This window comes from Scophthalmus maximus, chromosome 8 (genome assembly GCF_022379125.1).
Source record: "Scophthalmus maximus strain ysfricsl-2021 chromosome 8, ASM2237912v1, whole genome shotgun sequence".
NCBI classification, from domain to species: domain Eukaryota; kingdom Metazoa; phylum Chordata; class Actinopteri; order Pleuronectiformes; family Scophthalmidae; genus Scophthalmus; species Scophthalmus maximus.
Window position 1 is genome coordinate 2903455 of NC_061522.1, and position 12060 is coordinate 2915514.

General features: G+C 44.5%; 1 protein-coding gene across 1 annotated transcript; it reads left to right on the forward strand.

Moving 5' to 3' along the window:
* Positions 1 to 608: 608 nt before the first annotated feature.
* Positions 609 to 11694, forward strand: fam83fb (family with sequence similarity 83 member Fb). Its single transcript, XM_035638490.2, has 5 exons — positions 609 to 1178; positions 7362 to 7529; positions 8556 to 8677; positions 9116 to 9846; positions 10171 to 11694. The coding sequence occupies exons 1-5, from the start codon at positions 708 to 710 to the stop codon at positions 10212 to 10214; spliced, it is 1536 nt and encodes a 511-aa protein (XP_035494383.2). The 5' UTR covers positions 609 to 707; the 3' UTR covers positions 10215 to 11694.
* Positions 11695 to 12060: the final 366 nt, after the last annotated feature.

Consider the following 12060-nt stretch of genomic DNA (forward strand, 5'->3'; position numbering starts at 1 on the left):
TTTACAAATAGTACTTTTTATGAAGACAAAATTCAAAGATCACTGTTTTCAGCTTCTTTAATGTGAATATTTTCTGGTTTCTTTGCTCCTCTGTGACAGTAAAACTGAATATCTTTGGCGTGTGGACGAAACAAAACACGATTGGGGAAACACAATCGACACTTTATGACATTTTATGGACCAAACAACTAATCGATTATTGAGAAAATAATGGACAGATTAATCGATTATGAAAATAATTGTCGCAGCGCTATCCATGCTCCCTCTGTTATTTGAAATCAGATATCTTAAATAAAAATAAATACAAAGTGAAATAATATTTAATAATAATAATAATAATCAAATGTATGTTTGAAAGGTCTGCCAGTGGTGCAGGGCATGTGTACCTGGGCTGGATGAATGAAATCCAACTGAAATAAGAGAACGTGTGATGTGGTGTGAGATCTTATATTTGCAGACAGTCAACAGTAAAGTAAAGTTCCAGGGCAACATGTCCCAATGTGACGGAGGAGCCTGCAGGGCGTGCCCGCGGTCCACTGCGCGCGATGGCACCGTGCGTCTTTACGCGCCTCCCTCCCTCCCTCCCTCCCAGGTGAGGGAACTCTCCCCCAGGTCTCTTTAGTTTCACCTGACGCCTCTGTGGACTCAGAAGTTCCTCTGAGCTGCGGGAAGGAGCAGGGGGGGTCGGGGGCCCGTCACTCACAGTCATGGCCGAATCCCAGCTCGCGTGCATGGAGGACGGCCGCATCGGGGCCAAGGTGCCGGAGTCCAAGCCGGAGTTCTACTACAGCGAGGAGCAGCGCGCCGCCGTCGAGGAGCTGCTGCGCAACGGCGACGGCGCCTTCAAGACGCGACTCAAGGACGACGACGTGAGGGACTTCCTGTCCGCCAGAGAAGTCAAAGTGCTGATGAACACGTTCAAGCGGTACGAGGAGGAGGGCGAAGAGGAGGGCGGCGGACGCAAGGGGGCCGCCGGCGGCGCCGACGCGGACTCGGGGGTTCACTCCACCTACTGGCCGCAGATGTCGGACACCGAGGTGCCGCCGCTGGACATCGGCTGGCCCAGCGGCGGGTTGTTCAAGGGCGTGACCCGGGTGTCCGTGCACACGCACCCGCCCAAGGACAACGGGCCTCACATCAAGGAGGTGGTGCGGAGGCTCATCCAGGAGGCCGGCAAGGTGAGGGGGGGCAGGGGGCCTAGGAGCAGGTCCTGGGGCCTAGGAGCAGGTCCCGGGGCCTAGGAGCAGGTCCCGGGACCTAGGAGCAGGTCCGGGACCTAGGAGCAGGTCCGGTGTGGTGCCAAAAAGTGATCATCTGCCAGAAACTGATTTTTTTTGGGCAGGTAATATGTGTTTCATGGGTTGTATGGCCCATTTAAAGGTTTTTCAACTGGTGAAAAAACTGCATGGGTTATAATCTAAGACAGAGTAGGTAAAATAATGCAGTTTTAAGGATAATTGCAATAATTTCTTTATTCTATGACATAACCCATTACCATATATCCTCATGTTAATTACAGTGCAGTAATATTAGACATACAAACGGAAACAAACCTTAAAAACTGTAGGATCGTATTTCCTGTGAGCAAACCATGCCTGATTACGCTATAATCGGCAAAACTTGGACACAATTGTGATTATTCTGTTACAAGAAACGTTAAAGTTTCACAAAGACATATCTTTGATATTGCTATGGACAAAAAATTGTGTATATGTGCCTGTTATGAGAGTTTGATCCAGATAAAACCAGGACGATTGCTTTTTGGCACCACCCCTGGACCTAGGAGCAGGTCCGGGACCTAGGAGCAGGTCTGGGAGCAGGTCCGGGGCAGAATGGGGCACAATAGGTTGTGAACTTATTTCCCAGTTGCACAGTTTAAAACCATGATATTACACTTCAGTAAATCAAGAACCTTTCATGGTGCCCCCATTCTTTCACCCATGGTCTTATGACCTCATCTCCCTCTACTACAGGAAACCTGGGGTGCGGTCGAATTGTTAAATTAGCTTAGGAAGTTTCCCTCAATCTTGAAGTCACCCGGATATATTTGATCGACAGCCATGATGAGAGCTGTTCAGATTCTCTAAATGTTTAGGAAAGGAGCTTCAATGCTGCCTTTCCAATCTCCTTTAGCCTAGGGTAAACTGGAGCTTCCTTCTTGGACACATTCTCTTGAATAACAAAGATTTCATTCCTTATTTGATTCGATTTTTTATTTATCTCGAACCATCAGCAACAAGAAAAACACATAAAAATACAAATATAAATCACTCAGTTTCCATCAAAGAACAAAACAAGGATGCGTTCGAGAAGGAGCAGGCCGGAGCATAATGCTCAAAGTCCTGCCCCAACTTTAACAATATCATTATATTACAGAAAAACAACAAATATATTGTATATATACTGCATGTATAAGATTTCAACTCGCTTGGGGGGGACGAACAGACAAGACGTACACCAAAGTTTTTGTTGGGTTACCTTGTGCTCTCAGATTATCTGTTTGAGCTCCAAAGCTTTGCAGTTTGTTTGTGCACTCGGTTGCATAAAGACTGTAGGTGCGGCACTGGAACGTTTGAGAAAACGAAAGCCTCCTCACACAGTCGCGCAGATCCTGGAGTTACTCGGCACATTTGAAGCTGCCCTTCGTCATGTTTACTCACAGACGCCGTGGTTGACTCGGCTGAGTCATCTGTTCCGCCCCCCCCCCCCCCCCCCCCCCCCCCCCCCCCCCTCTTTAAAACTGGGTCACAAGCTTCTGTCAAATACCTCTAGCTTTATTGCACAACCCCGTTTTCTTCTGTCCGCTCTCCGTTCCCGCCCCCCTCCCTGTCTTTTGTGTTGGTGCATTCCTTTTCCCTAATGGTTTTTTTTCCCTTTTCTCTTTTGCTTAGCCCTCGCTTCCTGGTTTCAAACAGATCAAACGCTACACACCTCAGAACTGTTTAGAGTGGGCCTGTCACGATAATTACTTTATCGACTCGTACGATACATGGATATGGAGTACAAGATTCCTGATACCGATTCAACATAAATATATATTTCTTTTAAATCTGTGAATGATTCCTAAGATGTCGTTAATCAAACCTTTATGACAGAAGTGTAATTAAGGCTTGATAATATAGTTTAACCATAAACTTTATCATAAATAACTATAAACTTAAAAAAACTTGAATTAAGAAAATGAACATTTATTCATAAAACGTGTAAAACACAAATGCACATTTAAAGGCTCATTCCTGTTGGCGATAATATCGTTCGGGCTCGAAACATATCGACCGATATTATCGGCCAACAGATATTGTCGGTCGGGCTCTAATTGTGTCTGCATGCGTGTTTGCTGACATGGGAATGAATGTCAACAACAGTCCGGCAAAGTCTCGCTGCATCTGTTCTCGGCGTATGATTAATAAAGCACCAGTTTGGTCTATGAATTGTCACAAAATATGGATTTCCTAGTATTTTCCAAAAGACACCATGTCTTCAACTTGCCTGTCTTGTCTTAGGCCTCAACGCAAAGCCGAAACTTTGGATAACATTTCTCTCAGCAGCGACACAAATCTTGTCGGACTTGCACCAAAGACATTCTAAGACCGTTTTTTTGATACTGAATCATGTGAGCTTGCAGTAGAGGCCTATTGGTCGTTCGACAGGATTTGTGTTGCAGAGGAACGTTATCCAAAGTTTAGACTTGGGGGGGGGGACTTGTCATACCTTGACGAGCGTTTGATTTACCGGTGAACTTCCTCTTTAGATATTTCCCTACAGATAAACCAGAGGAAAAAAACAACCGGCGTCACTGTCCGCTCTGTGCACTTCACTTGAGTTTTTTTGGGAGGGGGGGGGGGGGGGAGTTTGGAGACAATGGAGATGTTCGACGAATATATAAAACATCAGGCGGGTTACGGTTGGTGTGCATGTGCGGAATGCGACGCACCAACCGCGCTGCTTTGTTGTCGCCTACCAGAAAGGCGGCGAGCTATTCTGAACACAAAGGCCGGCCGCACGTGCAACGCTCAAGACACCACATGCTGAGGAACCAGTTGTACAGGCACCAACATGGATATATTTATTTATTCTTTCGAGTTTTTGTGTGTTCTCTCACTTCGCCTGATGCCGATCCGTCAGTCTCCCACATGCCTCAGCTTGTATCCGCGTGGTCATTCCCTCGCACGGCCGCTCAGCGTGACACGCTGAGTGGAAACAACAGCCCTTCTCCTGTCTGACAGAGGAGCGTTTGTTGAAAGTTTAAAGAGACACTCCCACCCCCCTTCTTTTCCTTGACTTTGACTTCCAAGTAACAGTGGAACAGTTGAATGAGGCACATTTCAGCCGCCTCCTCAGCTCGGATTGAACGTGACCTCACTCTCTCTTTTTTCCCTTCTTCTCTCTCTCGCCTTTTTATTCGACATGTGGATGGACCAAATACTCAACTCGTGTTTCAGTAACGGGGCTTTGACTCATAGTTTTAATATTCATTTCTTTCTGCACCGATGTTCCACAGACTCTTTGTCTATGGGTTGTTCCTCTGTCCAACAATGTGGTCTACATATCTTGACTTAAATAGACCAGACATGAATTTTAAATGACTTCTTATTTATGATAATCTCCACCTGATGCATTCTGTTTTCGGGGGCTGTCCTTCTGTCCCGTTCTCGCGGATGCGATATCTCAGGTTTGTCCACTTGGGAGATGAACTGATTGGATCTTTGGGGGTTCGGAGGTCATGGTCATTTGTTGGGCCTTGTGAATGTGACATCTGCGGAAACTCCAGGAGGGATTTTTTTTTAGATTTGCCACAAACCTTCACTTGGACTTTAGTGTGAACGGATTGGACTCGATTTTATTATTTCGTCAAATTGCTAACTCTATGTATTTGGAACGTATTAGGAGGGAAATGTGATTCCATCTGACACACACAAGGTCATAGGTCAGGGCCACGGTGACCCCACAGAACATGTTCGGCCTCATGAAACATCTGAGGACTGAATTTGGACTTAAAGTTGAACTATGGGAGGGGTCAAAGGTCAAGTTATTTCCCTCGTCACAAAACACACTTTTGGCCAAAGCTGAGTAACATTTTTTAAAAAGTTTAAGAAAAGTATCTAATTGTATGAAAAACGAATTTGATCGTACATCAAAAAGGTGTTGAGATTATGGATTTTCTCATTTGTCATCACTTCCTGGTTCCCTGCTGCTGTCTGCCTGCCCTCGTTCGGCCCATGTTCCCGACAGTGAACTGGGCGTGGCTTCCAGATTCCTGACCTCCCGCCAAGGCCACTCGCACGCCGGTTGCTTCTTCATGCAGTCGACGCGACCAGCTGCCGCAGGACGTTCGGGGAGGACTGGTTCTTCCACCAGAACTCTGCCAGGTCGCCGTTCAGGGCCTCACCCGACACCTGACTCTCCTGTGCTTCCTGCTCCTAATGTCATGGTCGACATTACGCATGCGAGTTGTCTAATTTGGTACAAGACGGCAAAGAACGCGGGAAAAAAAGTAATTTTTTCTGTCGCAGATGTTGTATCGGTGGTCTTCCACTATAAATAGATAGATAGATATATAAATAAATGTACTAAATTGATCACAAACTGGGAAATTCCTGTGTCAGGCACATAACCCAATACAAATATAAAAATATAAGAAATACAAATATGAAAACATAACCACTCAGTAAACTGCACCACACCACACCAGACAAAAACCATCAATCAGTGTTCTTTTCTTCAGTATGGGCCGTTATTGGTTGATATGTGGTTTGAAATTGGCATAATAATAATATAACATATATAAGAAATAACAAATCAATACATCCACTTTATTATAGATGGAAGCAGGGTATTTTCTTTTTCCCCACCTGCACGCGTGTGTGAACCAAATACCTCAACGCATGGATGGATTTTCACCCAACTTGCTGGGATTATTAATTATTAATTAATTATATGTTAATAAACATGTTCTCTTAATTATATATTAATTGGAGGGTACAAACAGCGTGCAGGGGTTTACATCAGCGCTTTGGTGTTTTTCATGGGTGGGTGTGATGAACACTGCAGCTTCCAGGTCATATTCATGGGATTCTAAACTTGAACTCGTGTAAACTTTGCGCGACCTCTCTGTGGTCGACCATAATCCCGACGTGCGCCGCTTTTATGGTGCGCGATAAACCGAAGGGACTGAAACATATACCGCTGTACAGACGGATACAGAACATTTGGGGACTGTGGGTTTTAACAAACCGTCTTGTTTTGCCTGTACACAAGAAGCTGCACGGCCGCGTCTCTTCGGACACCATCAGATACTGTGCGAGACCGAAGTCCCTCCGCTAATCTCTTGTTGTGGTAAAGTTCCGTCGGCCCTGACTGGAACACAGCAGAGGGATGACACGGTGGTTTACGCCTTCCCCTCGGGCTGAGTGTATCACTGGGTAGCGCTTCAAGACGGATTCGCCCCGAAACTTTTTATTGCCAATTGTTTTCTTTGTTTTTCTTCCTGATAAAAAAATTGACACGGCGACAATTTTGTTGGGGGGAAAAGTAATTACAGCAGCAGTGTGAACAAGTGAAACCCATTATTGCCGTGTTGTTAAAGCTACAGTGTGTAATATTCAGAAGAACGCATTCACATGAATTGAATATATTGTCCATTACTATGTGTCACCTGCATCACAGAACCGATGTTCTTTCATCAACTTTGAATGAGTTCAATAAATTAGCACGAGGTGGACCCGACCCCCGTGTGAGTCGCCATGTTGGCCACGTCGTGTTCTGCTGCGTTCCGGTTCCACTGCGACTCGGGGGACCCGAGGTTCCGAGCGGTTCCAAGGTATAATGGAACGCAGCATTAAATATGGTCGCACAAAACGGTTACAGAGTACGTCGCTTTCGCCTTGAATTTTCAGCGCTGCGGGAAACCGGAAATGGAATCGGCTGTGCGCCACCATAAAGTGTCCCCTGTCGGTTGCTCAGTTGGTTGAGGTCTGCAACTTTACCACCAGATGCCGCCTGAAAAGTACAAAAAATTACACACTGGGGGCTTTGAGTCATGTGTCATTTAAAATTGTCTGTAAAAAGCAGTAGCGCTGCTTTTGTATAAAGAATCAACTTTGATTTTAAATAATCTAGTCGTATGAAATTCAGTAAAATATATATATATATTTTAGTTTTTTGCTATAATCCTTTTTGTGTTTGTGTCAGAGTTGTAGTTGGAAAACCTATTTGTTAGTTTATTGAAATCTTGCAGTTGAACTAAATTATATTGTCACACTAACCTGTTCTCCTGCACATTCCCTCCAAAATATACTGTGACTTGTTGTTGCCTTTAAAATAATCACAAAGCCCCTGAACTTGTTGTTCTTCTGTCGCAGGTGATAGCGATCGTGATGGACTTGCTCACAGACCTACAGATCCTGCAGGACCTGATGGACGCGGCGTCTCGACGCTCCGTGCCCGTTTACATCGTGTTGGACAAGCAAGGCGTGCCGCACTTCCTGGATATGTGCTCCAGGCTGCAGATTGGCTCGCAGCACCTCCGGGTAAGACGCCATTTTCACATTTAGGAGATGAAGGTACGCCTCAGACATGACGCAGGAGGATTAACCTGGACCATTTCTTCTTTTTTTTTTCAAACATACGACTAACAAATCAAATGAGGCGAAGTTTATCTGTGTCAACTTTTGTAGGGGAAAGGTTTTAAACAAATTATTAATGCTAGTAGCCAACTCTACTGCATTTGAATATTAGATTTGACGCTATTTCATCCACACAACTCTACGGAAGAGTATTAGGGGCAGTCATGAGAAAAGAAAGGGGAGATTTAAAAAATATTCAGCATTTCAAGATAAAGTTGAAATGTGGAGAATAAAGTTTAAATTGTGACCTGGAAGCACTTCTCAGCAGCACCAAACAACCGGATGTCGATGTTTTGTTAGCCGGTTTGCTAAGCTAAACGCTAGCTGCGTCCTGACACGATGACGTTCAATTGCAAAACAACCGTTGATGAATTTCGAGAGGCGTGCAGTTAGCGGAGCTAGCGTAGCTCTGCTAACGTTAGTTAACGTGGACGTGTGACAGGTGAACTGGAGCCACAACACGGACGTTTAGGGACATTTCCACCTTATTCTCGACATTTTTGATTGTGTAAAATAATATTTTTTTCTTCTTATGCCTGGCCCTCATACTCTTCCATACATCTCAGTGTAAAAGATGTAAAACGAAAACAGCTTCACGTTAAAATGCTCGATGGCAAAAATAATAAAATCTCAGCAAAACAAAAACACAGCTGACATCAAACATGTGTCTCTGTGCACTTTAATTCCTAAAGATGAGCTAATAAAAGACATTTTAATAGCAGAACAGAAATTCATTAACCTTCTTCAATCTAGTCCTTTTGCGATGCGAACAGGTTTCCCGTTGGATCTTTCATTTACACGGGCGCCTGTTATACTTCAGTTTGTGTGTAAAGGTTAACGGATGTTGTTTCTTTTTTCTACAAGCGCTACACTCCTAAAAGTTCCTTAAATTTAAAGTGCCTGTGCCATCTAACCTGTTTGCGGTGGCAGAACATCAGAGCCAGAATGCTGCAGGGGAACGGGTTCTGCCTGTCGTTCGGCAGGCTGCCGGGCTCGCTCTGCAACAAGTACATGCTGGTGGACGGAGACAAAGTGGCGTTCGGCTCCTACAGGTGAGCTCGTGGTGTCACTGTCCGGTGTGCAACACTTGTTTTCTGACCCGTCACTGGTGAAGAGTATGTGAGCTTGTATTGCATGTGCTGGTTGAAGTACAAAGTATACAACGCCGAGTCTAGACGACTGGCTATTTACGTATTTGTACTGCAAAGGCTGCACTCTGGCAGGTGTTTGTGCATCCGTGGACAGATTTTGTCAACGCGATTGCGTCACAAACCTGCAGGATACAGAACTGGAACTGTACAGGTGTGTAGTTGAGATTGGCCGCGCGCACGGTTGTGACAATATCGCAGTGACGATCTGTCCACGTATGAACGGCTGCTAAAGTTGCTCAAATCTCACCTGTGGTAGTTCCGACAATAGTGGGTGTCTCCTGGACCACATTAAACCACGATGACACCAAATAATATTTAACTGCTGTCTCTCTGTCCTAGTTTCTCCTGGTCCACATCCCGTATGGACCGAAACATGATCACGGTGATGACGGGACAAGTGGTTGACTCCTTTGACCTCGACTTCAGGGAACTGTACGCCATCTCGGAGAAGATGGACCTCTACAAGGAGTTCCACGTCAGCCCGCCTGCCGCCGCCCTGACCACCACAGTACGTTCCAGAGCGGCGTCTAAGCGTCCGCCCTTACCGGCCACCACCTCCCGTTTCCAGGTCAGCTTAGGGGACTCGCGAAAGGACAAAATTGAGGTGCCCGCGCACAAATACTACAACCCCAAGTACTCGCTGGTGTTTGGGGACGCCCTACGTCCCACAGGGTCTCTGCAGGAGCCAGGACCCAAGAGGGGGTCAATTCTGTCCAAGTATCCAGAGGAGCTGGACGAGGAGAAGCAGCAAGTGACCAACAGCGAGAAGTTAGACCGGCTGGGCCATTTGCCCTCGGAGGCCCCGAGTGAAATCTTCAAGAGGCCCAAGGGGGTCGGGAAGGGGCAGCTCACGTGGAGGCAGAAATTGTTCAGCCGGAAATCTCCCAGTAAGCTGTCGGTCAACAGCCTCACGAACAACACGTGCCCCTCACCCACGGAGACCAGTCAAACCGATGAGAACGAGGAGGTGATCGTGAGATCGTCGTCCAAGTGGAGGGGGAAGAAGCCGTCGAACCTGGGCCAGAGGACAGAGTCCCAGCAAACTGTCAACACCGCACAGGACAATGACGGTAAGTTAGGAATAAAGTGGACTTATCTAAAGACTTACAAAGACAAATTATTGAATCCAGGGTTTCCGAACGTGCGGGCCAAAATTCCCCTGAAGGGTTGGGCGATAAAGTTAGAGGAGCTATGAGACAATTTTAACAACAATGTTGTTTTTGTTGGCTGCCATTGTCATAAATTATAGACACATGCAACAGGTTACTGTGTGCCGAGTGTTGGAAAAACCTCTGATCTAATCCAACTCATGCAGCAAATTAATGGAGGAATTCCACATAATGTTTTCTCGCTTCACTAATCTTTTATTCATTTGCTTTTTCTTCTCCATACAGGTGATAAGAGTCGACCTGGAACGAAACAGTGTAAGGTGTCCTGAGGTGAATCTGCCGTTCTATGACCACAGAATGCAGTGATCACAAAAAATATTTCCTTTATTTTATCCAGTGCCTTAAAGAAAACACAAAATGAATGTTCAAATCCGTACTGTAAATTCGGTACTGTGGTCGTGTTTTTGGGCCAAAACACGTGTTAATATCTGTTTCCTGGTGTTTACGCTGCGCCCCTGGTGGACACTTGAGTGCATTGTACAGTGAAGTGCACAAATTGTATATCACACTTTTGCTCAGATCTTCTTCAGCTGTTGGATTATAAAGAATTGTCCGAGTTGACGAATCGAACGCAGTCTTTCAATCATAGTCCAAATGGTGTAGATGATAAATACAGGCAGACTAAACTCTCACCGAATTATTTGTAACCTTCAACCACATCCAGAGATGGATGAGAACCTGAGCAACCCGAAGCAGGACATCGTTAGAGTTTGGATGATTGTTGCTTTTCCTCCTCGTATTTGTGTGGTTGTTTTCATGAAGCAGCTCAAAACGTACTTTTATGCTCTTGTTTTTAATTAATTCCACTTTCAGTTGGAAATTCTCTTTTGTGCTATCTTATGGTTTTTATGTTTTAACTTTGCTTTCACTACAAATCAGTTGTTTTTCTACTACATGTATCGTTTGTTCTCTCTCTCTGTGCTCATACTTTTTTATTGCTCTAATGTGTGAATGTGTCCTGTTTTCAAGCATCTGTCATTTTGTATTTCATCTGCAATTTAAGAAGGACGCTATATAAATTATTTTATATTTTTAAAAAAAACAGGAATCAACAGAGGTTTAATCCAGTGTGTAATGTGTTTGCAGCATTGTACTGCAAACCCTTTTTTATCCTTTTTCTGGGTTGTCATTTATCTGTAAATGTCTGTTTCGGTGCAGTCGTTCGTTAGTCGGTGTTTATTAAATTGTTGCAGATAAGATGAAAACTTAAAAGTGCCAAGAATAGGTTTGAAATATTTGTATTGTTCAATGATTTTACACTGATTTGGGCTTAATGTTGTGAAAAAATATGATCATAAAACATATAATTTTTTTTTTAAAACTAGCATAGAAAAAATAAAATGAAATTGGAGATTTGACTAGGGGTGTTGAGCGTGGTCAAAAACATCGCTTTGACTGCAGCTTCACCTGGTGGCGACAGACAGTATTACAGTTTTACAACATTTAAGATGATAAAACTATTGCTCGCACTGTTCAAAGTCACCACCAGCCGACTCTGTTGTCCAACCCTCTGCTTCTCTTCGCCGGGTCTTCGCCAACAGCTCAGATTTCAGAAAGGGAACCAAAGGCCTGATGGGAACCGAGGGTTGAGCTGAGCGTAGCGGTGGGGAGGGGTGAGGTGGGAGGATCTGCAAGTGGGATGTGGTGCAACACTGAAACAGGAAGCCGGCGCTGCAGCCGACCAGAGGCATTTAACACACATTTACAGACTAGTTTTACTGACACGCAATAAAACAGGACTTGAAAATACATTGTTTCCTTTTGATACTTGAATTTTAACTTTCATTGTGAGACACTAACTTGTCTTTATTCAACTTTCTAATCTGTTATAAATTGGAGAATGGAATTAGGGGTTTGATATTGTTGTAGAGAAGTTTTTTTTATGAATAATTATTAACATATACGCATTTATATACATACACACACACACCAAGAGCCACACGTATCACCTATGTATGATGTACAGATTTGACCGTGTATGAAAACTCTCAAACTGCAGTTATGCAATGTAATAGTTCAATCACATGGAAGCATCTTCTTGATGAAGCTTTGTTCACACCAACTTGTGGACGGACACAAACACACGTCACATGTTGATGTAAACAATACTTTTTT

Bases quoted from the DNA above. Each gene is read 5' to 3' on its own strand.
- fam83fb (XM_035638490.2), top strand. From the start codon at position 708: ATGGCCGAATCCCAGCTCGCGTGCATGGAGGACGGCCGCATCGGGGCC. The intron at 7,530-8,555 runs GTAAGACGCCAT...TTGCGGTGGCAG, and splicing joins TTGGCTCGCAGCACCTCCGG to AACATCAGAGCCAGAATGCT. The intron at 8,678-9,115 runs GTGAGCTCGTGG...TCTCTGTCCTAG, and splicing joins GTGGCGTTCGGCTCCTACAG to TTTCTCCTGGTCCACATCCC.